The 25267-nt window shown below is 40.3% G+C and overlaps 1 protein-coding gene across 1 annotated transcript in view; it reads left to right on the top strand.

The window, feature by feature from the left end:
- Positions 1-25267, top strand: part of CLMN (calmin) — a 74779-nt gene that overhangs the window by 33088 nt on the left and 16424 nt on the right. Inside the window, exons 2-5 of the mRNA XM_064659077.1 lie at positions 18120-18181; positions 20761-20856; positions 22361-22444; positions 25074-25166. Of these exons, the coding sequence (XP_064515147.1) occupies positions 18120-18181; positions 20761-20856; positions 22361-22444; positions 25074-25166 (335 nt within the window). The remainder of the gene's footprint in view (positions 1-18119; positions 18182-20760; positions 20857-22360; positions 22445-25073; positions 25167-25267) is intronic.

The raw sequence follows: 25267 nt of genomic DNA, 5'->3' as shown, positions 1-25267 counted from the left end.
AAGCAACAGTGTAGAGGACAAAAGTTATCCATTTCCAGTGAGTGATATGCTTGATACTACTCATATCGCCAACTCCCATTTAGAGCACAGGGTTTCACTGGAAAGAGCATTCATCAGGAATGAGCATAATGGTTTGCAGAGCTAGCTCAAACACCTGGTAACACTCACGAACCTCTTCAGTACAGACAACAACAATAGCTTGTTTTCAAGGATGTTTTTGTACAATTTGAAGCAAGAACCAAAAGAGCATTTGAAGGAAAAGCGTGAGTTGGTGCTTCCAAACTGAAGGCGAAAATTCAGGTGTGCCATACTGGCCATCAGCATCTCATTGATCCATGTTACAACTTGAGAAACTATAAACTTGTTAAAGAAATGTGTTCTCCAAAATATGTGGATTGCTAACAGCATTCCTCAGTGCAAAACAATCCTACCTTCTCACCTCTGTGTCTGAAGTGAATACAAAGTCTCCAAGCCATAAGAAACTGCTGATGAGTGTCTCAAGACCAATGCAGATCATCTGAGGTTTAAGGACTCCAGTGTAAGAAGTTCTTGCCCAGAAACTGCAAGTGGTGGCAGATAGGCTGAAAGGGATGTGTCCTTGGGAGTACAGCACAGGTGGCTCTGTGGGAAAAGTGCTTGGATATGCACCTTATGTGTAGGTCATGAGATGGGTAGTTGCAGCGCTTGGGGACTGAACTGCTTCCTCAGTAAGAACGCGAAGTCCTTTTTGATAACTGTGGCATTCTCTTACTCCAGGTGCAATTCCTCAAAAAATACCAGTTAAGAAATACTTTTTTTTTCTCCTCTCAGAATAGAGGCAGCAGTGAGATGCTTTGAATCGAAAAAGCATTCTCATATAGCACCACATGTGCAGAATTTATGAGAGTCAAATTCTTTCTTGAAATTCTTTCTTCTTATTTTTGACTGATAACTTCTCTGCCCAGACCTTATTCTAGAAGTCCCAGGATGCTCTTATGGGCCAAAGGCATTGGACAGTAGGTGCTGGCACTCCTGGAAGCTGCAGGTTTCTTTAAAAACACTCTGTTGATATTGTAATGTTTGCTTTTTAAAGTAAATACAACAATGACCTTGTCTGTCAAGCGTTTACATTGTTAGGAAAATCTTCAATAGCAGCATTTTCCATATCCTTAGCTGCTCAGCAAACCTACACTTCACTACAAGAAGCTCTCCTGATGAAGGGAGGGAAAGAAGAGACATTTTCATACAGCCTAGTCAGCCCAAGGAAAAGCAGGGACTGCCCCAGGCAAAGCAGGCAGAAGTGGCATTTTCTGATCTCTGGGATGCAATTAGGCTAAGCTAAACAGATCTGCAAGGGGATGGAGAAATAAATCTCCAGAGGATGCTGGCATCAGTGAAATAGTGCTCAATATGAGGGTAAGAGAAAGTAACTGCTCTTTGCTTCTAGCCCACATCGAGCAGACTGTTTCTGGTCTAAAAATATTCATTGTGGTGACCTGTCTGAGAATAATTTTTTTATCACTTTCCTGACTTTATTTCTGGGTTTTGATTTCCCATAGAGATCCGGAGTCTGATGGATTAGACCTGTTTCTGGGAGTAATTGTGGCAGTCAGGAAGGGCCCCATATCTGGAATGTGCTTTCCTTGGCAAGCGCTGGGTGGTGGCAACCTTCAGGGTGTGACAGGAGACCTATTTATTTACTTTGGTTCTTATGCTTACTGTAGGGGTTTTTCTGTGTGTGTCCAACTTTGGATGCCAATAGTTCTCTTCCACCCATAGGCTCTGTGTTAGCTACACCCTGAAAGACATATACTGCACAAAGTTTTCAGGGCTGTTTTATTAGCAGACAGCTGTTTTAACAAGGCCAACTGTTTTATAAATAGGGTAGTACATTTGAAATTAATGAAGTAATTTGTTAAAGAAGTTGACTTTAACAACAAGGCATGTAACTTTTTGACAGTAAAAGTGAGTGAAAGGCTCTTGGAGCAGGTAGCCAAAAAGGGTTGTCTTATTCAGATCCTTCCCTCTCCCTGCTTTTTTTTTTAATGTTTCAGTCCATCTAAGGGTGAGACCATCCAAGATGACTTAAAGAAGACTGTCAATTGATGTAAAGTATGATCATCTACTTATGTGCAGTGGGGGAAGTCCTACTGTAGATTGGACAGAGTGGGTAATAGCGGAAAAGAAAACCAAAACCAAACCTCTCACCTTCCCATTGCTATACGAGCATGAAACTACAAAGGTTTCTCACTTTTTCTCTATCTCCCAGGGCCTTTTATCCAAAGTGGTCTTTTGCTTCAGCCTAGGAATATGTCAGACTGCCTTCAGCCCAGGTTCTCTCTGACTTGTCCCACAGCTCAGACTTGTCCACTGCAGTACCTGATAGGAGAATATACTGCGGGCCATGTAGTCACACCAACGGTCTGCTCAGCCAAGTGTCTCTGTCTGACAGTGGCCAAAGAGGGGTACCCAGTTAGTGTAAGAACAGGGCAAGAAGTTTTCACAATGTCCTTGTCTAGTCTGGCAACCATTTGCAAACCAGGGACTTCTTCCAGAGCCAGAAGGGAGTTTGTTGGTGAAAAAGCCCAGGTGAATTTCCTATCTGTGACTGTGTCTCCCCTAAAGCTCTCACTAAATGTGTTAAATCCTCAGTGTCTGGCTGTGAGGACTTCCATGAGCACCTCCCTTAATTTTGTTTTTAAACCTGCACCCTGATGTTTTTATTTGATGTTCCTTAATTCTTTTGCTGGGAGAGACAACTAATTAGTCTTTCAGTGCCACTCATGAGAGACCTCACACATGGAGAAAAAAGTATTCTGTCAAATCTTAAGTCTTCCTTTATTCAGACCAAATAATCTTTCTCTTGCCACCACTCTTGTATCAAAAGGTAAAATACTTGTTTGTCTCCAAAAAAATCCATCTGCCAGGTAAGTATTCACAAGCAATAAGCATGATGTCTTCCAGCACTTCTATTCTGGTTAAAGCATAAAGATGACAGGGCAAAGGCTGGTATCACCCATCCACTTTTTTCAGAGATGGCTCTTCCTAGGCAGAGACACAAGACAATAATTACACTCTGCCAAACCCACTGCAAACTTGGAGATCTTGTTAGGAGACATGCCAGGACCAGCACTGGCTCCTAGTTGTAGGTGGATATTGGCAAGAAGTTCAGAGTAACAAGAAGGGATGCTGGAAATAAGCAGCTCCTTCTTCTTGTGCTCTAAAAGTGAAGTACTCACCAGCATTTATGCTTTGTCCATGAGGAAACTACGATTAATGCTTACATTAGTGCCTGGGTAAGGACAGAACTCATCTCCTGAAACCACACACCATGGTGACTTCATAGATTTCCTCTGCTGGTTACCAGGAGGTAAATGTGTAATTAGTCATAGCTTAACTGGGACAGCTCTGAATCCTTCTTTTATAAGTGATTGGTGCTCCTGTGTGCCAGGCATGGTATGAAGTCAAGATACAATCCCTTTCCTGGAATGCCTGTGGTACCTGATTGAGCACCAGCTGTCTCAGATGTGAAGAGTATTTAGCAGTAGGGCATCTCTGTTTTTATGTCAGAGGTTAAAGACGCTGAAGTATGAGATGAGGATTTGCATCCATTTTGGAAGTAACTTGGACCACAGGTTATGTTTTTGTTATGTTGTCAGTTATTAAAAATAGGGGGATCCTGAGAAATTGCGGGATTTGACTAGAGCGAGCAAGTTTCAGGGATATCAGCTCGGCATTGATTAGCCTGTCTCTGTTCTTGAAGAACAAACTGTTAGTGTAAGATATGAGTGGAGCAACTGTATTTAGAAACATGTTTCCAGGGAAACATTCCTTTCTCTGGAAGACAACCCTGAGACATGAAATTTTATGTGACTCTTGGGACAAATGTAAGTTTGAAGACTTTTTTTTCCCTTACTTTTTATAGCAAGTACATTCTGCTCCAGATTCATTCGCTTCAAACCTGTATGGTAAAACCTATTTTAGCTGTGGAGTCCAGTATCTCAGTGGATTTCATTAAGAAAAGGGCCCACACAAGCTGCAGTTTAAAGATCCATTGTTTTCATAGCAACTTAAATCAAATCAGTGCTTTCTAAGCATATCCTTGCATACCATGAAAAATGTGACTTAAAGAGCAAGGCTCAAGATGTCACTTGACTTTTTGTGTGACATCAGACAAATCAGTCAACTGTAAATTTTTGTACAGTCAGTATAGTGATAATTTCTTATATTTGCCCCTTTATAAAATTGCATGGATCAATTTACTAAGTTTCTAGAAATCCAGAGGAAAAGGGTCAGGGTATACCAGCAGAAAGTTTTTCCTTTGACTGGCAATTCCTCCTGAAACCATCTGTTAACCCCTTCACATCTTCCTTAACAATCCAGTTCTGTAGAAGACTGTCGTCTCTCACTTAGTGAGCAAAGTTTATATTCTTTATACCAATGAGATTTCTGTTGAAATCGCAAATACTATGAACTTGTCTATGTACTTTTTGTCATTATTTTGTAATGTTTAATTTACTTACTCAGAAACTCAAAGTCCTTACTTACCTGCATGTTGTTTGTGACAAAAATATGTCCTTTGCTATATAATTGCACTTCTATACCTGATTGTGTCTTTTTAATTTTTTATTTAATGGAGAGAGTGGTCTGAAAGCATATAAGTGCTTTATTTTTATATAATTATATTTTTATATAATTAAGCTTTAAAATCCTATGTTCAGTGGACATGAAGTAAATCAATCAGTTATTTTTTTTCCATCAGAGATATATGAGCCAATACTGGTATTTGTAAAAGTCAACAGTTATCTCCATTTTTAATTTTCTGGCCAAGGACAGATAAGGTTTGTCTTGGGAGTTTGAAAGGCCCATGGTCCTTGCTTCTCATCTCTTAATGTCAAAGAATCCTTGTTTGCTTACATGTGTGGAGTTTAATGTAACCATCCTACAAAAAAGCAGCTCTAAAATTAAACCTTTTCACTGTTGAAAGAACAGAGCAACTATTATTTACACCATAATAAAATGATGTATGGATTAAATCTGTTTGTTTTAGCAGACAAATAAAAGCTAAATCCTGATGCCTGTCTTGAGCTGTGGGTGCTGTCTCTGTGGAAGAGTCTCTGGGGGACACAGCTGTGCCCAGAGTGTTGCAGGATGGGAGATAAGTGAGGAATGAAGGCTCTGCAGACCTTAAAGAGGTGTGCAGCATGTTGTGGTGTCATAGCATCAAATCCTGATTAAATTATGTGCTTAGGGATTTCTGACAAGCTTTTTGTACTTAATTGCCACCTACGTGTTTCATCTGGCATAGAATTGTAAGTAGTTATATTACTGTCTTTGGTCCATACTTGCTCTCTTTGCTTTTATCAACTGCTGATCTTCAGCAGAGCAGTTAAGCCCTCTCCTGACAAGGTCTCCACTTAGATGATTCCCACCTACTCTGCACACACCACAGAACGTGAAAATGAAGAGGGTGCATGTTATTGGTGTTGCAGTTGCTGACCATTTGAAAACAAACAAAACGTGAAATAACTGGTCTGTGGGCCAGACACAGCTGTCATCTGTGTGAGCACACTGGCAGTAAAGCAACATGGAGCAAAGTTATTTTTCAATCAAGTTAGGCTTTACTGCACTAATCCACTGAAACTGCAGAGGCTGTTTTCAGTAAACTAGTCACTTTATTAAATGGAAGCCAAAGCCAAAGAAAATCCACTTAAGAAAAAAAAGTTAAACAATGTAATTCTGCAGCTGTAGAAATAAATTGAAATGGAGAAGGTATATTTTCAAAGCCATTCTTACAGCTAAATTGCAGTCATAATTATTAATGGGAAAATAAACTAAAATATAATCATGAGAAGTTTCACTTTCTTCTTCCAAATGAAGTTACACTAAAACAAAATTCCTGTCCTGACTTTTCAAGTGACTTGCTTATGATTGTTGTGTTGGTGAACAAGGGAGGAATGGTCTGCTGATGAAGTTGAGTTGTAACTTTTTATTCTCTATTATTTCCAGTATCACAGGGTTAGTAGGCAAAAGGTGTTTCTGTCTTTACAACTTTACTGCACTTGGGGTCAAACTTCATACATATGCAAACAAAATTAGCACAAGAGAGGTACACTGTTGTATCAAGTCCTATTGCCATTCCTTCCTCGGTTGTGTAAATGATGTTATTGATCAGCAGTTGTGATGTTGTTGGATAGATGCATCACAAAAATCATCTTATGAATTCCATATTTTCTAAACACTGGGACCTGACTTTGCAGTCAGTGTTTGTGGGTTCAATTTCAAGATGCCTTCAAAGTGTGAATGATTCCACTGTTACAGATGAGAAGCACAGAGATTGTGGAAATTTGCCCAAGGTCTGAATGGAATTCCTGCAGATATTTAGGGCTTTGATCCTTCTCCTTGCCATGCTTTACTTAGGATTTTTTAAGAGAGGTCATACTCTGTTACCCCTCATCTTCCTAGCAATATGTTGTAGCAGAGTCTAGGTGCTGTTTGGCATTGAGAGTCCTTTTATTTTTTTTAATGATACCTCAGTTTCAAAGTAGCATCTTCTGCTTAAAGACTTGCTGTTTCCCTGTTGCCATGCAAGAGGCTGCAATCAGGTAGTTGCGCTCTTGATTTTTTTTTCTCTATGAAGATTTCATTGTGTTTCTAATCCTGAGGGGAACTGACTGTATGAGCATGTTTTAGTCATGATTACTCAATTCTCTAGTCTGACTTTGCTGCAAGTGCTTTGATGAAGCTCATTGCCATGCACACTTCAAGCCTGCCAGAGCCCTTGGAATACTTAATAATGTCTTTCCGTGATCCCAAAATGACACACATTGGGGATGTGTGGACTCTGGCTCTCGAAATCCATGAGTCATGTCTCATATTTCTGAAATGTTTTGGTTGCCCTGAGTCAATTCATACAGCTGTAAAGAGTAGAAACTCCTCACAAGAGTTAAGCTTCTCAACTTAAAACCAGGCTCTCAAAACTAAGCAGTTGCTGGATGGCGTGAGCAAGGCAATTGCTGCACAGGGCCTTGACCACCTGTGAAGGCTTCTCAGCTGAAAGTGCCACATGAAGTCAGAATGGCTCTGACCTGGCTCCAGCACAGCTATGTGAGATACCTGGGCTTTCTATAAAAGAATCTTATACAAGTTATATACAAACAGTATTAAAACAGCTTTGAAGTCTCTTGGTCTGAGCATAGACATGGCCCGAGTGAGCAAAACATCTGGTCATTCCCTGTCACCCTGTATGCAATGTCCGTGCTTGTACTACCTCACCTGATCTCAGTAGTGTTGACAAGGAGTTGCAGACATCAGTCTGTGTGCAGCACAGCCTTTCTAGTGCTTTTGGTGTCTTCTCCTATTATACTGGATTGTCCAGCTCAGTTGCCATAAGGAACTGGAATGTGTAGTCCCAACAGCAGCAGTGTCCTCACTGTCCTCTTCTGCTGCTCATCCATCCATCTCACATCCTATGGATTAAGAAAAATGGAGGATGAGTAGTGATTTTTTTCTGTTGGAGAGCATGTACATTCCAGTTCTGAAGGTACCTGGAGGCCTAAAGAAGGTGGGTGTATCACCTGTTAACCATATCCAGCACATAGCAGCAGTCCTCTGGGCCGAAATTGGCAGGTATACCTGTCAGAGAGAGGAAAAAGAGGCAGAACAGGAGCTGACTGATTAGACTTTTTCTGACTTCTACGGCAACAGGAATGCTGTCAGCCCTCATGCTCTGCATTATTCCCATTGCACAACATTCATGATTTGATGTGGCAAATGGATAAAAAAACGTGAGGAACACGCATTAACCAGAATGCTGTTGTTAGGGCGTGGGGTAGGAGATGCAAAGCAGTGCAAGAGTAATGTGGAGAGCATTAGTGAGCTAATGTGATAATGTTTGGATATGTAAGTGCTCTTGGGTCGAGGGCTGCTTAACACACTAGGCCAGCTCTGCTGCCGAAGAGCTGTTTGACACCCTCCCTTGTGCTGGCCCTCCCTCTCTTGCCAAAGTGCCTTTATTCCTCTTGTGCTAGGCACTATGACATATATTGGAAGGTCCACCTTCCTCTGGAATGTCAGATTAACTTCTTCCTAGTACAAACTAATACAGCAAACAAGTAGGTTATGTCCCGTTTTACAGTGTATCTCTTAAGCCCATCTCAGGAGGGATCGTTCTGCATGTTGAGCACAGTTCAAAGTAACAAAATACTTGTTCTTTCCACAAGCTTTTATTTTTCTTTTTAATTTAAACTTGCCTTTTGGAAAGATGTAATGCCATATGAGCACCATGGAATGTATTAAAGGAAGGGCTTGTTGCTTGCATGATAATTGGTCCCTGAAGTTCTTGGTGCTCCCATTTTCTCCTTTGTAACAGGAGATAATGCTATGTCTTGTCCCCAAGGACAGGAAAGTCTGATAAGGAGGATCACAGAGCTAATTGGGTTAAAGGTGCAGTGCAAACACAGAGTTTAGTTATGTAATAACAGGGTTTTTGCTTGAAAGCAGATTTTCTTACTATGAGTAATTTTGTTTCTGGAAATAACGCAAATATTTGCTTGGCTCTTAAATCCAAATTCTTTTTTGTTTGCCTTTCCTTCTGAGTGGATGTTCCATGTTGGCCAAGAAGGATAAACGGTGAATTTTCATGGCTCCTTCCATGTTCTCATTTGAAATTTGGAAAAGAGTTGCAAAAAATAGAGAAGTAGAGAGTTGGCTTTAGTCCTGGAGGCTACAGGTGAACTATTCAATGACAAAGTGAGGAGGCATGTCAGTGTCAGTGTTGAAGATGTGTGAAATGTCTACAGGTCACTGTGCTGTGGTTTTTCATGACATTGGTTTAATACCATAAAATGGTGCTATTTTACTGTTGGATCCTCAGAACAAGAGAGCTCATATACACTTTTTTTTTTTTTGGGTTTTCATCCTGGCAGATTTGTTGAAACCTGCCTTCAGGCGAGCAGCTAAAAATGTGGAGCTCATCAAGAGCATCAGTCACTTGAGGGCTGCATTGCCACATTCTGGGAGACTCAGGAAGAACTGGGATCATGAGTGTTACCACAGGCCTTAATCCAAGCCCAGTCCCAAGATTTTGTCTGACACCTTCTAGTTTTGATTAATTGGTAAGCTGTGCCAATACTATTTCCGAATGATCTTCACACATTATAACCTGTTTTTAAAGCCTTCTGGAGCAAAAGAAAGACTTCTACTGACTTCAGAAAAATAATTCATCTGCTAACTTTTGGCAGCTGGATAGTATCACCCAGAATAATGCCCAGTACTTCCAGCTCACAGTTCCCTGTGCTAACAAACCAGTGCTCACCAGTGTGCAGAGGGAGCCAGGCTTTCTGCTGTGCTGCGCATGGAGCCTGTGTTTGGGCTGGAGGGGGCAGAGTTAGGGTCAGCTAGGGTCTTGTGGGGGAGGCTACATGATTGACTTTGCTCAACACTCAGACGTTTGCCATCCTTGGTCTGCCCGCAACTTCTGTGGCAGGTTCCCTCTCTTAGAAAAGTAGGCATAACTCCCTTGAAGCCTCCTAGAATGCCTCCCAGCAGGTCATTTAAGACAAATGGCAACTCCACAGGGGTGTATCCCGGTCACTGCTGGGTTCCTGGATTTTATAAAATGCATCTCAAAAGGACCTCTGCTGTAGTTCAGTTTTTTATCCATTTTAATCTAACTTTGGCAGCTTACACTCTGCCTTCATCCATTTTTAAATGGTGGTTGCCTTACAGCAATACAGCACCTTACACAGTGTAGCTCCTATCTCTTATGTTGTGTTTTTGGTTTCGTTTTCCTCTCCATCCCTCTAAGAACAGTCTTGTACCCTCTACTTCAGATCACATGTCTGGCCCACAATGAACAAAGCATCTGCTTGTTCCTCCAAAGCCACAGGATTTTTCTCTAGTTAATATTAATCTCTGTAAATCTCTTCAATCTTTTGCTCTTAGAGTTGTATGTCTTTCTACATGTTTCTAATATTCACCTGATTACCATGCTCCTCACTCTATTTCTTCTGTGCTGCTTATTGGCTTTGATAAGAGACAATAAAGGGATGGATAAGTGGGAGAGAGGCAGAAGACAGTGTGATTCTGGATTCTTCATATTTCTCACTAGGGAGACCCACCCGAGGCCACTCCCTTTCTTGAGGACACCAGTAGGTTTTGGTGGTCCCTGCAGTAATTACTCTTTCTGGCTTTTACTACTGTTTTTGCAGTACTGCACATGATAATTAAGTTGTACTTCTGAACCTCTTCTAGTGCTGTGGTGTCCTGTTCAGAAGGCTTTGTAAGCACTTCTTGGTTTGGATGATATACTGGCTGGGTAATCTCAAATTGTTTGGGGACAGTGGGAGAAGTCCCCAATCCGGAAGCCACGGGCACTCCAACAAGCAATTATTTGTGATTTCAGGCCTTCTGCAAGGTAGTTCTGTGACACATTTGTGACTGACTTTCGATATTTATTTTAGAAGAAGAAACTTCTGTCTTCTAAGTTTGCCACAGGTAAAGGCAAATTACAAGGAGGATTATCCACCCCTGGCAGTTGTCTTCTCAGCTCTTCTGTCCCACCCTGTGGTGCTTTAAAGGTCCTGCTTGCTAATAGTGAGAGCTCAAATTTTGTGTTAAAGCCCCTTGCATTTTCATTTTCTGCATTCTGCTCACAAATTCAGTTACAATGGTTTTAAATGCATAAAAGTACAGTTAAGCACCAACCCATTAACATTAACTGACAAATATAGGAAACAGTGGGACTCTGGACACATGCTAGTTCTCATCTGACTCTGAATGTCAAGAAATAACCAAATAACCCTGACACATAGTGTGGGTTTTGTTTGGCTTCTTTGCTCATCTCAAATTATTCAGGCTTTAGCACTGTTGTCAGATCTGATGTATAGCAGAATATCTTAGTGCATTTCAGATTTTGATGTGTCAACAAAAAGGATTTTTTTTTCCTCTCTGGAAGTCAAAAAACTTGAAGAATTTCACAGTTTAGGCTTTCTAGGTTTGCCACAACAATTAAAAGTAAATGCAGAGCAGTGGAGATGAAGTGGACTGGACTCTGTGACAAGCCCTTACTTGGTTGATGTAGGATGGTTTCTGGAAGATGTTGTATTTTTCTTTTTAGATGCCAAAGGCCGAGGATGGAGATCTCATGTTAGATGTGACGTATAGATAGTGATGCAGATACTGTTATGGGTATGGGGCATTCTTCTCCATGTGGGAGGGAAAGGGCTGTGTTAGTGCTAGTAAAACCTTGTCAATGTGAACGTGATTCAAGAGCCATTTCTCTAACTGATATGAAGATGGGGCTAACTGGTACCTGGCTGAGTGCAGCTACTATAATTTTGCTAGCTTCAAAAAGGCACTCCTGATTCTATTTTTGAGCAAGCAAAGAGAATCAGACCTGATGTACTCAAGTAGGTAGGAAAGGTGCAGGAGGTTGAAACTGAAGTTAAGCATTGTGCTTCGAAGCAGAGTTCAACACTCCAGCAACGACAAGGGTTGGACATTTTGCCTGCTGCAGAGCTGGGGACCTCAATACCTCCAAGAAACATAAGCAGTCCCAGGAGGTGAACTGTTTGGAGAAACCAGACTAGTGCAGCAAACAGTGCTGGAATACCATGAACTCTGGGCGAAGAGCAACTCTTGAACCAAGATGTTGGTTGTTATTGCATTTCTCCTAATGGCCATTGCTGGTAACGGCAAATCCTGTTTCTTTTCTTGTGCAGAAGGAGATATTATGATCCCTGCACAGTGTGTAATAAACCAGAAGAGGTGCTCTGCACAGCCTGAAAACCTCTTGCTGGATCAACACTTAAGTCACTTGTTAGATCAATTCCAAACCCATTGAATTTAACCTAATTAATACTTTATTTGGGTCCAGCAATCTTCTCAGTAAACACCGATGTTTGTTTCATTCACGGTGTTCAGAACACAATTGTATTTCTCTTTTTTAACCTTGTCAGATTTTTGTTTCATAACATTCCTGGTATGTAAATGAGAAATTTTTTTAATCTGTTCAATAACATTTTCCATGTGTATAAAGAGTCATGAGAACAAAGATGTTTGCTTTGTGATTGAAGGGTACATGGAGGGGAATCTTTACCATCTGCCACTACGAAATTAGTTTTCAAGGGGGAAATATAAATCCCTCTCATTGGAAGCTATTTTGATCAGCTCTAATAGTAATATTTTATGTAGGATATCTCTTCCAGAGCCTAGTAGAATTTACAAGTAAATTCATCTTTCTAATGCTTTGGTAAGAGGAACATCTGTCTCAGACATTGTGAGGATTGAAGCACTAAGAGTTTTTTAGAAATCTCATATTCATCCTGTAATATTTGTCTGGTGCATGTAATCCTAACATACCAATTGCAGCAGTAAATATTTTGCTATAACCAGACACTGAACTCTGAAAGAAACCTCTTTTGCTGCAGCTAATGAAAATGTAATGCCTGGGATCTTACGATGTTTGTGTTCTGCAGGACCAACCTGAGTTTTAAAGAATTTCAAACCAGTAAGACTCAGATTCTGCAACTTCTATGGAATGAAAAAGCTTCAAGCTTTCAACACCTGCCGTAGAAATTTAATAAGGACCCTAATAAATGGGTCAGTTTCAACAAACAATTAACTTAACAACTTCATCTGGAAGTCTTAGAGGCCCTGTTTCATAGGAGGTAACTTGAGAGCAGACTCATATTATATAGTGTAGTTAATGTTTCCTTTAGAAAACCAGAGTTTTTAAGATTTAATATTTCATGTGCTCCAAATTACATCAAATTGGCATATGGTACACAACAAAGCCTTCAACCCCTGTATAGATCAAGCAGAAAATTTATATTAATCTTCTAAGCTGTTTGGGGGTTTCTTAAGCACAAGGAAAATATAGAATTCACAGGAATCCAGAAGCTTGTAAAATGAAGTTTGTGGGCAATTTGGATAAAATTATTCCTTATTCTTTGATTATGCCTTTAAAATTCATACTCCTACAAATATGGAGATTTTTACATACAAGTACTAAGTGCTCAGAGAGCAGTGTTGCTGAACTGCACCATATACATGAGAGGAATGTGTTTTCCTATATGTTGTCTTATGTTGTGAGATATTTTTTCATTTCATATAATACAGACTAAGTCTCTGAGGATGCAACGTGTTTAATGTAACTCTGTGTTGAGATGAAACAAAAGTGGAAAATTTAATTGCACTTTTCCCTGCCCTAATTTACACATTTAATCTTCTACTCTCCAGTTATTTTGCTGTCAGTTGCTACCCCCCACCCAGTCTCCCCTGCTCACCCCCCTTTTGTTTTTGTTACAGCACACCTTTAATCAGCCTTTCCATGTCAGATGTGTTGCTTGCATGTGCCCTGTCTTTGGTGTTTGCATTCGAACTTTGTCCCAGGTGTAGTGTTTGAACAGTAGAAGGTCTCCCGGACAAGGATCTGTGCTTCCTTACAGTTGTCAGATACAGTATCTGGTATCTGGCATCAACATCCTGTATCTAATGCCTGACCACTTACTGTAACTAATGGCATGGCCTTTATTTGCCTGCAAGCAGTTACTTGCATCTCTCTTCATCGCAAATAAGCAGTTTTAGGTAAAATCAGTTTTCTAAGATGTCAGTCTGGCTTCCTTCATAGGCATTGTTTGCAGAGAAAAGAGTATTCAGATTTGATAGTATGTTGCCTAGAAATCAGAAATACCTAGGCTGAGTCACAGTGTAGGAACACTATGAAGCCAAGTTTAAAATCCAGTTCTTGTTTTATTTATTGGCCTGGAGTTCAAAAGTAGATTGTTTAGTGTGTGTTCACTAGAAACTGGTTGATTGCTTAACTGTGTGAATGAGGGTTTGGGGGTGAGGAAGGCAGAAGGAGAGGAATTTGCATTTCCCAAGACTTAGGGTGTCTGAACTGTATTCCACTTTGGAGTTAGGCTGTAGTATTTAATTATCATACATTTTCCCATATATTTTTGTTGTGTAATTTCCTTCAGATCAAAGACTTTGGCAAATGCTGGAATGCCTCCAGAGCCATGCACATTATGAGCTGGTTCTTTGGCAGCCACTGGTTACTTATGAAGTGAATATGGGCCTCTCAAGCCAAGGGCAGTTAAAGCATCCTCTGTCACAGTTAGGTGGCCAACACCATCATTTCCATCTTGAAAACTTGCTTCTTGTTAATAAGGTATATATTGTATCTATAGAGGTTGTGAATTGTGGTAGAAACAAGGAAGCTGACTTTTGTACATATTATAAAACTGGTACTTAGTAAGATGTCCAGAAGGTAAGTTGCAAGTGGATCTAAAAGCCAGCTTGGCCTGTTGTGAAGGGTTTAACGTCATCTGATGATGATATCCTAGATGAAATGCTAATAGGTTTGGAAGCAAATTTAAGTGTCCTTCTGCTTTGCTTTGGGAGTAATATCCATACATGCAAATCAAGCAGTTTTCTGAAGCTATGTAATTACACACTGACAAGTGTTCCACTCAAATCAACTTGCGTGTTTCGTAGTTCCTTGATGTGCCCAGCCCCACCGTGGTGTGCCTCAGAGGATTATTCATAACTGGTTCTACAACAACAGAATAAATAGTATTTAGAAGCAAATCAATATTTGCTATCTCAAATTTGCTGTTGAATGTAGAGGCTGTTAGGGATTGGCTTCCTGTAGGTGACGCAACAGTAATGACCTTTGAGGAGATTTGAGAGGGGAAGAAATGGCATTAGTAAATGCCTGAGGAATTTCTAGACTGATGGGGAAGAAAATAGTGCCACACAGGAAAGCAGCTGAACTCCCTTGTGCATTAGCAGCTTAACTTTGAATTCTGCCCAAGTGGTTTTTGAAATAGCTTAGTTTTAGTCTTTGACAAATTAGTTGCCTTTGCCATAAGACTTGACAAAGCGGTGTATCTTTGTGAATATGTATTTGCAGACTTACTAAGGTACAGATACTGGGCCAAATTCTGCCAAATTCCTGCCCTCTAGGACACAGTGTGGGGCAAAGAACTGTGTGGGTTATAGAATAGGTTCATCGTCCTAACTTTTTCCTTCTCTAGGGGTTTCTTCCCCTTTAAATTATTGCAGCTAATGCCTGTCAGTGACTTACACGTGCACTTTGATATAAATACTGTGCCTCTGCAATGTCTTCAACCCTTCTGTGAAAAGAAGTTACACTTTAGCTTATTGGAAGAGTATGTAAGACCCAGCTTCTGTGTGGTGGTCAAAATTTCCCTATGTAATTTTTCTCTTATGTCAAGGTATGAGCTGAATCAAAATGGCAATTCCTAACTTTTACTACCTTCCAGCATTAGATCTTTCAATCCAACCCTCACAGCAGGAATTCTTCTTTTCCAGCATGGTATTTGTGTGCAGGCCAGCTATATGTGGGTGTAATTATTTTATAATGGTGTTATTGCTCTCTAGCTGCCCAGTAAACACAGTGCAGTTTCAGTAAACTATGTATACAAGCATAGGAACTTTAGACTTGAATGATTTTCTTCACTTTTATATAATAGTAGGTGTGAAGGAGAAAAAAAGATTTAATTTATAGAAACTGTATAAAGTTTATAGAGTCTCTACAATTATCTGAAATGAAAAGGTTGTGGAGAAGAGAGGCTGTACTGAAACTGGGAGGTCCGCAAAGCTGGAGAAGAATAGCAGTTAAACGCACACATCAGTAAATACCTGTGCTGAATTTTTCCCATTAGCTCTGCCATCGAACATATGGACTGCATTAGAGGTTTGTCTACCTTAGGGGTTTTATAAACACATTTCCTCCCTTTTCCTCTTCCCGTCCAGTTACTGTTGCTTTAGACTATTACAGAATTAAATAGTGCCCATTCTGGAGTCATCGCTCTTCCTGGAAAGAGGCTGTTTGCCGTAGAAATGTTCAGTGATTAATCTCAGAAATCTGTTCATGTATGCAAGTGCTTTCCTGAAAGTGTCTTTTTTTTTTTTTTTTTTTTTTTTTTTTTTTTTTTTTTTTTTTTTTTTTGGGTGTGTGAGCTTCTTGAAGCAGTAATACCAGCTTGGCTCGCCCATCCTTTAAGGCATATGTGCAACTCCTAATTTGCATCATGGCAGAATTTCTGCAGCCAAATTAGGAGCCAATGTATGCTCAGGTTTATGGATGATCTGTAAATAAACACAGCTCTCTTTTGCATCCTTATTTACTGTGAAAATGAAGGTTGTCGAAGTGACTGGTGAAAAACAGGACAAGAAACCAAGCCTCTGATGATACCAGAAAGCTTCTGTGTACCCTCTGTGTTTCCTCTTTGATTTTGGTTGACATTGGAAGTCTGTATATCCAGCCCTTTTGATAAGGTCTCCTTTCCTTCCCAAAGCCTGGCACTGATGCCCATCCAAGCATTCCTGAGCATTTCAGACAAGTTCAAGAGGTGGCCCCATTGCCTGCTGCTAGCTCCTGTGACTGTTCTGCCATCCCCTTTGCACTAACACCTGTATTTGAACAGAAAGGAGTATATCTGGGAGAAGTTCTGGCTTAACATTAACCTCCGCCCACCCTCAAAGGTTCATGTTAGCAGATCGATTGTGGAAGTTACACCCTGGGTGACACGTAGCACTTCTGTTCAGCCTTGGCTGTGGGAGTGCATGGAAAACCAGTTCTGGGGTCAAGGTGCTGAAGGAAGGGAAGCCCAAGAAATATGTGACACATCTCTCAGTTTGTTGTACTTTGGGATTTGTAGGTGGTAAATGCTGTGGGTGTTTTACAGATACTCTGGAATCCTAATATAATTTACAGTTTCTTTTGTAGAGAGCTGTTTCAAATCTGTGCACATTCTTCTAAGACATTTTAAAAGAAAAGCCAACAGCAATAATTAGTTTGGCATTTTCCATGTTTTCTGAAGCACTTAAGGGGTAATGACTTTTTTTAACCAATCTTATATAAAATCAGGTTTTATGGAATAAGGGGACTTAAAAGTGACAGATGTGCTTCATGCTGAAAGCTCTATTCCAATGCATAAAAATAAGGAAAATAATTATACATATGATTAGAGACTGCTGACCCTTCAGTTAAAATGATCAAAAAGAACAATATTAAAATTTGATTTACAGAAGCTACTGCTTGGCCTATAATCAGTCTGACCAATAAAAACAAACCAGACTTTTACAGAATGTGATTTCCCAGTAGATGGGTTAGCTGTTTTTGTAGAGCTGAAGAAACACAAAATGGTTTTAAAATATATTTGATATACTCTATGAGTAAATTGAAATACAGCATATAACTAGTTTTAATGGTTTTTGTTCATAAATTGCCAGATTTCCTTAATTCAAGTGAAACTTGAGAACCTCTAGAGAATAATTGTCTTTAAAATGAAATATTACTTTCACAGTCTACTTCATTTATATTAAATATATGGTTTACTTTTTTATATTAGAAGGTAAATGAAAGCTGGTCAGTAATATGATTCCCCTTGCACTTTTGCTGTAGTTCACTATGGAAATGGATTCAGGAAATGGCAGATGTGATTAAAAACTCTTCAGCTGGCCTGAGAGCTGTTTGTACAGCACCTAGCATACAGCACTTCTGGCAAGAAACTAGCACTTCTCGTCTTATTGCAATATAAATGAAATGATTCTTCAATCTAGAGACTTGGAATTTTGATTTTAAATGTACTGGTTAGGAGACTGGGAAGATGAGATTTGATGAGGCTTTTCCATTCATAAGAATGAAGAGAAAATTGTTGTGTTGGTCCTGTTTCCTTGTGCATGCAAGTGAGTATATTGGAATCTGCGCCAGCCCAATTTGCACAAGGGTGTCAGAGCAAAAATCCTGTAAATTCACATAGAAAGGTCAAGCTGCCTGCTCAGAGGGTGACATCACTGGAGAGCTGTGCACAGCACATAAATAAATGTTCACCTCTCAGAAGCTGAGCATTAAAGACTGCAAAACTAAGAGAGATTCTTTCCTCCTGCCTTTAAAAATGCATCTAGAAGTGTATAGCTCATGTCTGGTCAAAGAAATTGAATAAAACACTGTAGCTCAAACTTATGTCTCCTGGTTTGGAATGTATTTGTTTTATTCACAAGGCTCTCATGAATTCTGTTTTGTGTATCAGTTTCTGAAATTTCCTACCAACTTTCCCTTTTCTGGAAACTTAAGTGCTGCTTTTTGTTTCTGATATTCCTAGTTGAACGGGAAAATGTACAGAAGAGGACCTTTACCAGATGGATAAACCTGCATTTGGGAAAGGTAAGACTGACGGTCTTGATATTGGGATACAAGGATACAGCCATAGACAGATTGCAGTTAACTCCTTTTAAAGGAGGTAAAATTTGGAAACAAAGTTGACTTTTGTGCATGTGGAGACATTTGGAGGAGGATGAGGGAAAGCTAAAGCCTGTTTCTGGCCAAATTAAAATTTGTTTTCAGGCACAATCAATGCTTGGGTAGCTTCGGTTCATCTTAAGTGCATTAAAGTCTTTAATGTTAATGGCTGTTACCATGAGGGTATAATTTTTCCATAGAATGCACCCACATGAAATCAAATGTGGTTGAGGCTGCTCTGGTGATGATGTCTGTGTTCTTCCCTGGACTGCAAGTTTGAACATCTGAGGCATTATGGCCAAAGACAGATGTTCTTCAGAACCCGTCTTCATCCCAGATCTGAAGATGGAAAACATTAATTCCTTGTCAGCCATGTTGTGAGGGGCAGTATGATGGGATCTTCACATATCCACTTACATCAGAGAACTAAGTTTTGGACATCCCTTCATATCTTTAAGCTGTAGTTGTTTCTTAATCACAACATAATATGGCTATTAAACCTAATTTACTGTTCTTATTGATAGCAGATAAGTACTAACTCTCCTGAGTGATCTGTCATGCTGAGAACCTTTTTCCTGCTGTTTTGGTCGAAAAGAGAAAAAAAAAAATCTTAATATTACTGGGGCAGTAGTAATGCTTAGTGCAGGATCAAGAAATGAGACCATCTCCCAATCTAGACAAGTCTTAAATTGGGCTGGTGTTTGAGCTTCACAGTGCTTTAGTATCCATGGCTAAATTTCAAAAAGAACGGACTGGGTCTAAGTTTGAGCCACAAACTGACTATAAGTTTAGCTTCGGTAGTTCTTGGGAAGTGATTGCATTTCAGACACAGTAGAGTAAAGGGATATTAGAAGAAAGGTATCACGTAAATAGTTGCTTAAGTCCATTATTCTGCAGTGAGTGTTGCTGAAGGCATAAAGGGATCCTCTTAAAACTCACTGGAAAATCAGAATAAGGCTAGCTAGAAATGTTTTGACTAGCAATTGCTCCCAAAGGCCTCTCAGAACGAAGACAGTGTTACGTGATGCCTTCGTGAATCAGGCTCTAGGGCTTTAAACTAACTGCAGTTTTGGAAGTTGTCAGAAAGGGTTGTCAAATATGTGACTGTAGAGGAGGTCTTTGATTTACAGAAGGAATTATATAATGAAAAAGGCTGTAGGGTGCTGTTAATTCTGCTGTGCCAAGCATATGAAGACTTAGAACCTCTGCGGGCAGGTCAGCTTTCTCTGGAGTGCATACAAATTTTTTTCCTCTCTGACTCAACAAAGCAAAATGCCTTTCTGGAGAAAGGGCAAAAGTCTTCTGGCATATTAATGTTTTTCCTGGAAGTGGCATAATAAACATACCCATGTAAATAATGAGAGCTTCATCAAAGCTGTCTCTAGTTACAGGTGATTCCCTGAGGACACTCACTGAGAAGGGTGGCTTCTGCCTTTCTCCTTAAAGAAGCACTTCTTGCAGAGTGGCTTCTTGCTTTCAGAGGCAGTAATGAAGTCTTCTTATACTTCTTCAGGAAACTTATGGTGTGGTGTGTCTCCTTTTGGAGCAGACCATCCCACTTGGGTCATCTTTTGAGAGGATCTGGCTCTGCTGGTCATGGGATAATTGGGAATAATTTGCACTTCTGAGTTCTGTTTGTTCTTGCCTTAAGTACTGAAAGAATAGAAAAGGTTTGGGTTTGAGGCTTTCAGATAGGTTATTTAATTTTAAAATGAATGATATCTTGCTTTCTTTCATGGAGCATTGTTTAGTACTCTTGGCTAGATTAGGGACCAGTAATGAAAATGTGTGGTCCCAGTTTGCCAAGATTAGTGCTTAATGGAACAGTAATGTGTTGCCCATCCAAAGATAAAAAGATTGAGCTCTTTAGGGACACGTGAGTGAGTGACACCTGAAGAGAGTGTAATTGCTGCAGCTAAGACTCCCCCTAAGGGCTGAGCTGATTTGGCTGTGTGCCTCATCCGACAGAGCACAAATCATCCACACCTCAGTGAGGTGAGGACGCGGTTCCCTTTGGAGGAGTTTGCTGAGAAGAGACACAATACAAGAAGTTGCTATTTAAAGTACTTAGAAAATATGGGGAAGCAGAATGGCACACCAGAAACCTTTCAGAGGAGACGGGACATTGTGGTTGGCTGAATCACAGGCTTATTTCTGTATAAAGTGGTGTTTGCTTCTGGTGGACTTGTCTTAGTCTGAGGGATCAGCACCCAACCCTTGGGTAGTCACTTCTTAGCAGAGTATTTAGTGTTAGATTCTGTTACGGGAAATCTGGAATTAGTCCTTGTCTGATCTCAATTACAATTCTGTATCTCAGTTTTAGCTCCAACATTCCTAGGACAAAATTGCCACTGATGTGAAGAATAGTCAGCTCTTTCTTCCTGCAGGCTATGATTTACTTCTAGTATCTCTGTTTTGTAAAATTCTCCTTCTAACTCTCTGAAATCATGGTGACTTATCAAACAGTACTGCTTTAAAAGCTATTTGGTTTCTTTTCTTCACAGTGCAAGCCTCCTTTGAAAGTGAAAGACTTGTTTATTGATATACAAGATGGCAAAATCTTGATGGCGCTCCTGGAAGTCCTGTCAGGACAAAAGTTGGTATGTAAAGAGAGGGATAAACCTCCATAGGAATGGAGCTTGGTATGTTATGAGCAACAATATATGGATATGCAAGGAGTAAGGGTGCATTTGGTGCCACATCTTGGGTATAGTAATAAGAATTTCAGTGGCTTTGTTGTAATTTCCTTATGTTACAGGCTGGTGTCCTGAGCTGTAAGATTTCAAGGAAATGCATAACAATGAGGTGTAAATGGTGTGTGATCAGTGATAATGTTCCAACCCCTCAGGGTTTTTAAGACTTTAATACAATAATGCTTACATATTCCATTTGGAGATCACCCAAGTCACATTATCAAGAAAACACATATTTACTGTATTTTTTTTTCAATCCACCAGTTCAGTTTCTATTTTGTCTGAGATCATTATGACACTCAGTATGTCTGATGATCCTTGCTGTAGGTGTGAGTTTAGTTCTGGTATCCTGACTCAGTTTTCATTAGTCTTACTAATATGGTCTAAATCAGCAGGGCAAAGGTTCACTAATCAGAATCTTTTTCTCTCCTCCTTTTTTTGTAAGAGCTATGTAAAGTTCCACATGCCAGAAATGGAACACCCAGTGCAAATATAAAAGCCCAGTTACAGTTGACTTTAATGTTTTCTCTCTCCATCAATCTTGTCAGCAAGAACTCTCCTCTGTGTGGGTATCACACTTGGGCAAGAGGAGGGCCCATTTTGCAGCCATGTCACCCCTGCAGATGCACTGGTGATGCTCTGTAGTGACTGAGCACCTGCTTTCTGCAGCAGGAATGGCAGTCACACATTCAGAACCACCTATTTTTTAATATTCTTGGAGTTTTGTGGAGCTGCAGCAGAAGCAGCGGTGTCTCTGTGTGTCTTCACACTGATTGCATTGAGAGCCAGGCTGGAAAGGAATTGAAGGGGGAGATACATCACAGTAAACTGTAGGCTATGCCTACGGTCAGGGAGGAGGTCAGGGAAGGGGAGGTCAGGGAAGGGGGCAAGATCAGCTGGCCAAACTTATTGTTAGGTGTTTCTGTATGCATGTGATAAAAACAGCGTGCCAAAGTGGAATTGCAGGGCGACAGGCATGCAAAATCTGTTTCATTTCTGCCAAAGTGAGGGGTTTTGCGTCCCACCTGCCTGTGCCTGCTATGAAAATTGCTCATGCTTCCTAATTAGGATCATTTATTTAATTCAAGACAAAAAAAAAAATCTATTATTATGGATTTTCAGGCAAATATGATCCTGTGACTGAACATGGTTGGGGAATGATTACATAAATAATCAATGTGGCAGGTCCAAGAGAGTGATAACATCTGGAGAGCAGGAAAGCTGGTTGCTAACCCTGTTTTGCTACAATCATGTAGTTGAAGGATTTTACTGCTCACAAAAGATGGCAATAATTTTACATAGGTAGATTTCCCTAGCTTTATTTTGCCTCAGTGCTTGTAGGTTTTTAAGTTTTGTATGACCTGCTGAATAATTCCACCATTTTAAAAACTGTGGCTCTTCTTTTATCTAGATGCACGAATACAAATCTTCAACCCACCGCATTTTTCGTTTGAACAACATAGCCAAAGCACTTAAGTTCTTGGAGGATAGTAATGTGAGTATTTCCAAAGGCTGGTCTTAATATTTTTCTCCTGATGTGTGCTGCAAGTTGCAATTGTTGCAATTGTAGTTAGTCAGATATGCTTCATGTTTGTAAGAGGAATGTACCGCTTAAAGAGGCTGTGACTTACCTTTCAGCAGCAAGGCTGAAAAGCCACATAAAAATGCACAACAAGAACACCTATGGAGTCTAAAACAAGGATTATTTGTTCATTTTATATGTAAAAGTTCAATGGGATTAAAGGATCAGGAACGCAATATTAAAAGAAAATAAAAAGAAATGCAGGTAATTTTTATGAGCTGGGTCTTAGTGGCATTACTTCAGTTACACTGAAGGTAGGTGACTTTCTTTTATGGGAAATACTTTGAGTATTGCAAATCATGTATTTTTCTGGTAAACTGACTGCTGCAGCAGCTGATAATGAGTCAAAGGCAAGAGAAAATGAAATATGGGAACATGACATAGATACATAATTCCAGGAATCAAAGCCTTATGGGGATATAATTTCCCTCATAGTCAGTGTGGCAGCTGCAGAATCACTTCCTAAAGTTGCAAGTGACCAAGAGCGATCAGGCCCCGTAACTTGAAATTATTCATTCCTTTTTTTTATTTCTCCCAATGTGGGTTTATTCCAAAGCCTTAATGAAATGGCCTGTGTATTGAAAACTCTCTGCTCTTGAAAAATGTTGAGAAGTAATGGGGCCAAGAGAAATCCCAGTCATTTAACAACTCATATACATGGTATACCTAGATCTTCTAGAAAGAGAAAATGAGCTATTTCCTATAAAGGACTGCAATAAGGTTTATCTTAATGGGTGAGGGGGGATGGAGTGTGTGCACAGGAGTAGAACCCTGCCTTGCATGGAATGCCCAAACAAAACTGATGCCACTTTGCTGCTTCCCTGCACTGAGCCTAACTCTTGCTCCAGAGATCCTGCAGGAGAGTTGCTGAAGACCCCAGTGCAGGAATGAGCATGATGTGAGGTCTTAGTGCATCTCTTATGACCTCTGAGATGTGAGAGGTTTAACATCCTTTGCCTTTTTCCTCGGGAGGGTATGTGAAAAGTCAAGTAGTCCAGTAACTTCCAGGTGTTCCAGTCTCCCTATGGAAAATCCATTAGTGGAGGCTGATCTGGCCCTAAATGTGTACATCTACATGTCCTGCTATAGAACTCTGAAAAAATATTTTACATATTCACATATTTCTTAACAGTTTCCCAGTTGATGCTTTCTACCCAAATCCAGCTAAGACCCACTGGCAGATGAGATTTTTTTTTTCTCTCTGTTGGTACCAGCACATTGCAGAGCTGCAGCTGAAGCATGTCTGGTTGTCAGGACCTCACCAGGGGATAACCTAGAACCTCAGTGAGCAAGGCCAGGCAAGAGGAGCCTAGAGCACAGGTGGCCTTTTAATTAGTAGTGCTGAACCTCCTTTTCTATGGATTTCTTGTTCCCTTAAAATACTAAGCAGCCAATGTCTTAGTATTGTTGCTGGGTAATACCAGCAGCTGATATTACCAGCTGGGTATTTCTGTGGAGCTGAGTGACAAGCATAAGCAGCAGTAAGAGGACAGAGCTCACACTGAGCAGTCTAATGATAAAGGCCACTTGCTCCCCATTGTGGAGAAAGTGCTATTCAAATGCACCAAGTCTTAGAGGTTTTCCCATGCCAAATACTTTGGAGCTAGCAAGAAATCCAAGCCTTGAAATATGACAGCTAGAGGTGTCTTCTTGCTAAGATTGAAAATGTTGTGCAAACCACTAGATAAAAAGTTATTTTGCTTTCCTTTTTTCAGCTTAACCAAACCGGTTAGTGAAGGGTGGTGATGAAAGTGTTGGCAAGATGCCTTGGCTGCCAAGAGCTTCGGGGTTAGATATTAAACCACAGTGGAACCCGTCAGCATACGCTTCTGTGGAGCTGGGGCAGCAGGGCAAAGCACTGCTGAGTGATTCGCCATGTCCGGGATTTCTCCGAGATGAATGGGCTGTATGCTGGGCTTTAACTCAGTCTGGGTGCCTTGTGCAGTACTGACAGCTTCCTTGTTTCCTCCCTCCCCTGTGACCTTTGCCAAAACAAGTCTGTGTTGTCTAAGAGAATAACATCCTGGTGTTATCAGCTGGAAAAAACCTCTGTGGGAAAGTCTAGAGTTTGCTTGGATTAGGCAACCCTATCCTTTGCTCACTGATTTAATCGGAACTCTGTGACAAGCTGTGTAAGGTGGGATAAGCAAGGAGGAACAAGATGTATAGCAAAAAAGAAGTAAGCAGATCTTACTAGGATTTTAAATTTTTTGTATGAGAAGTGAGAAAGATGAATGGGATCCACTGGAGTGGGCCCTGTCTTTTTCCATTTTTATATGGAGGAAACGCATCTGTGGTCCCAGGAATGCAGAACTGGGTTCACTTTTGTACTGCAGACTATGCTGGGGCATTCAGATAGGAGTTCCAGAAGCAGGGTGCTTGTCATCAAGGAAAATTATCCTTAACACAAGATTTCAGTATTGCTTTCTGGCTGGCCAGTCTGTGCCAGAAGTGCTGTGGACACATCCTGTAGTCTCAGTGCATTTTTTGCATATACTTTGCTTTTTTGAATTTGGCTCTGGATTTATTTTCTCCTTTACAGGTAAAGCTTGTTAGCATTGATGCAGCAGAAATAGCAGATGGAAATTCCTCTCTGGTTCTTGGACTAATATGGAATATAATCTTGTTTTTTCAGGTAATAAAATTTGAATACTTTACTCATAAGTGAACAGTCTTCATGGTATCAATCAATTCCAGCTGAATACTGATTTTTAAATTGATTTTTAGTCCTAAAGA

The sequence above is a fragment of the Pseudopipra pipra genome, chromosome 6 (genome assembly GCF_036250125.1).
Source record: "Pseudopipra pipra isolate bDixPip1 chromosome 6, bDixPip1.hap1, whole genome shotgun sequence".
In the NCBI taxonomy this organism is placed as follows: domain Eukaryota; kingdom Metazoa; phylum Chordata; class Aves; order Passeriformes; family Pipridae; genus Pseudopipra; species Pseudopipra pipra.
Note: the sequence above shows the minus strand (reverse complement) of the source record. Positions and strands in the feature narration are given on the sequence as shown.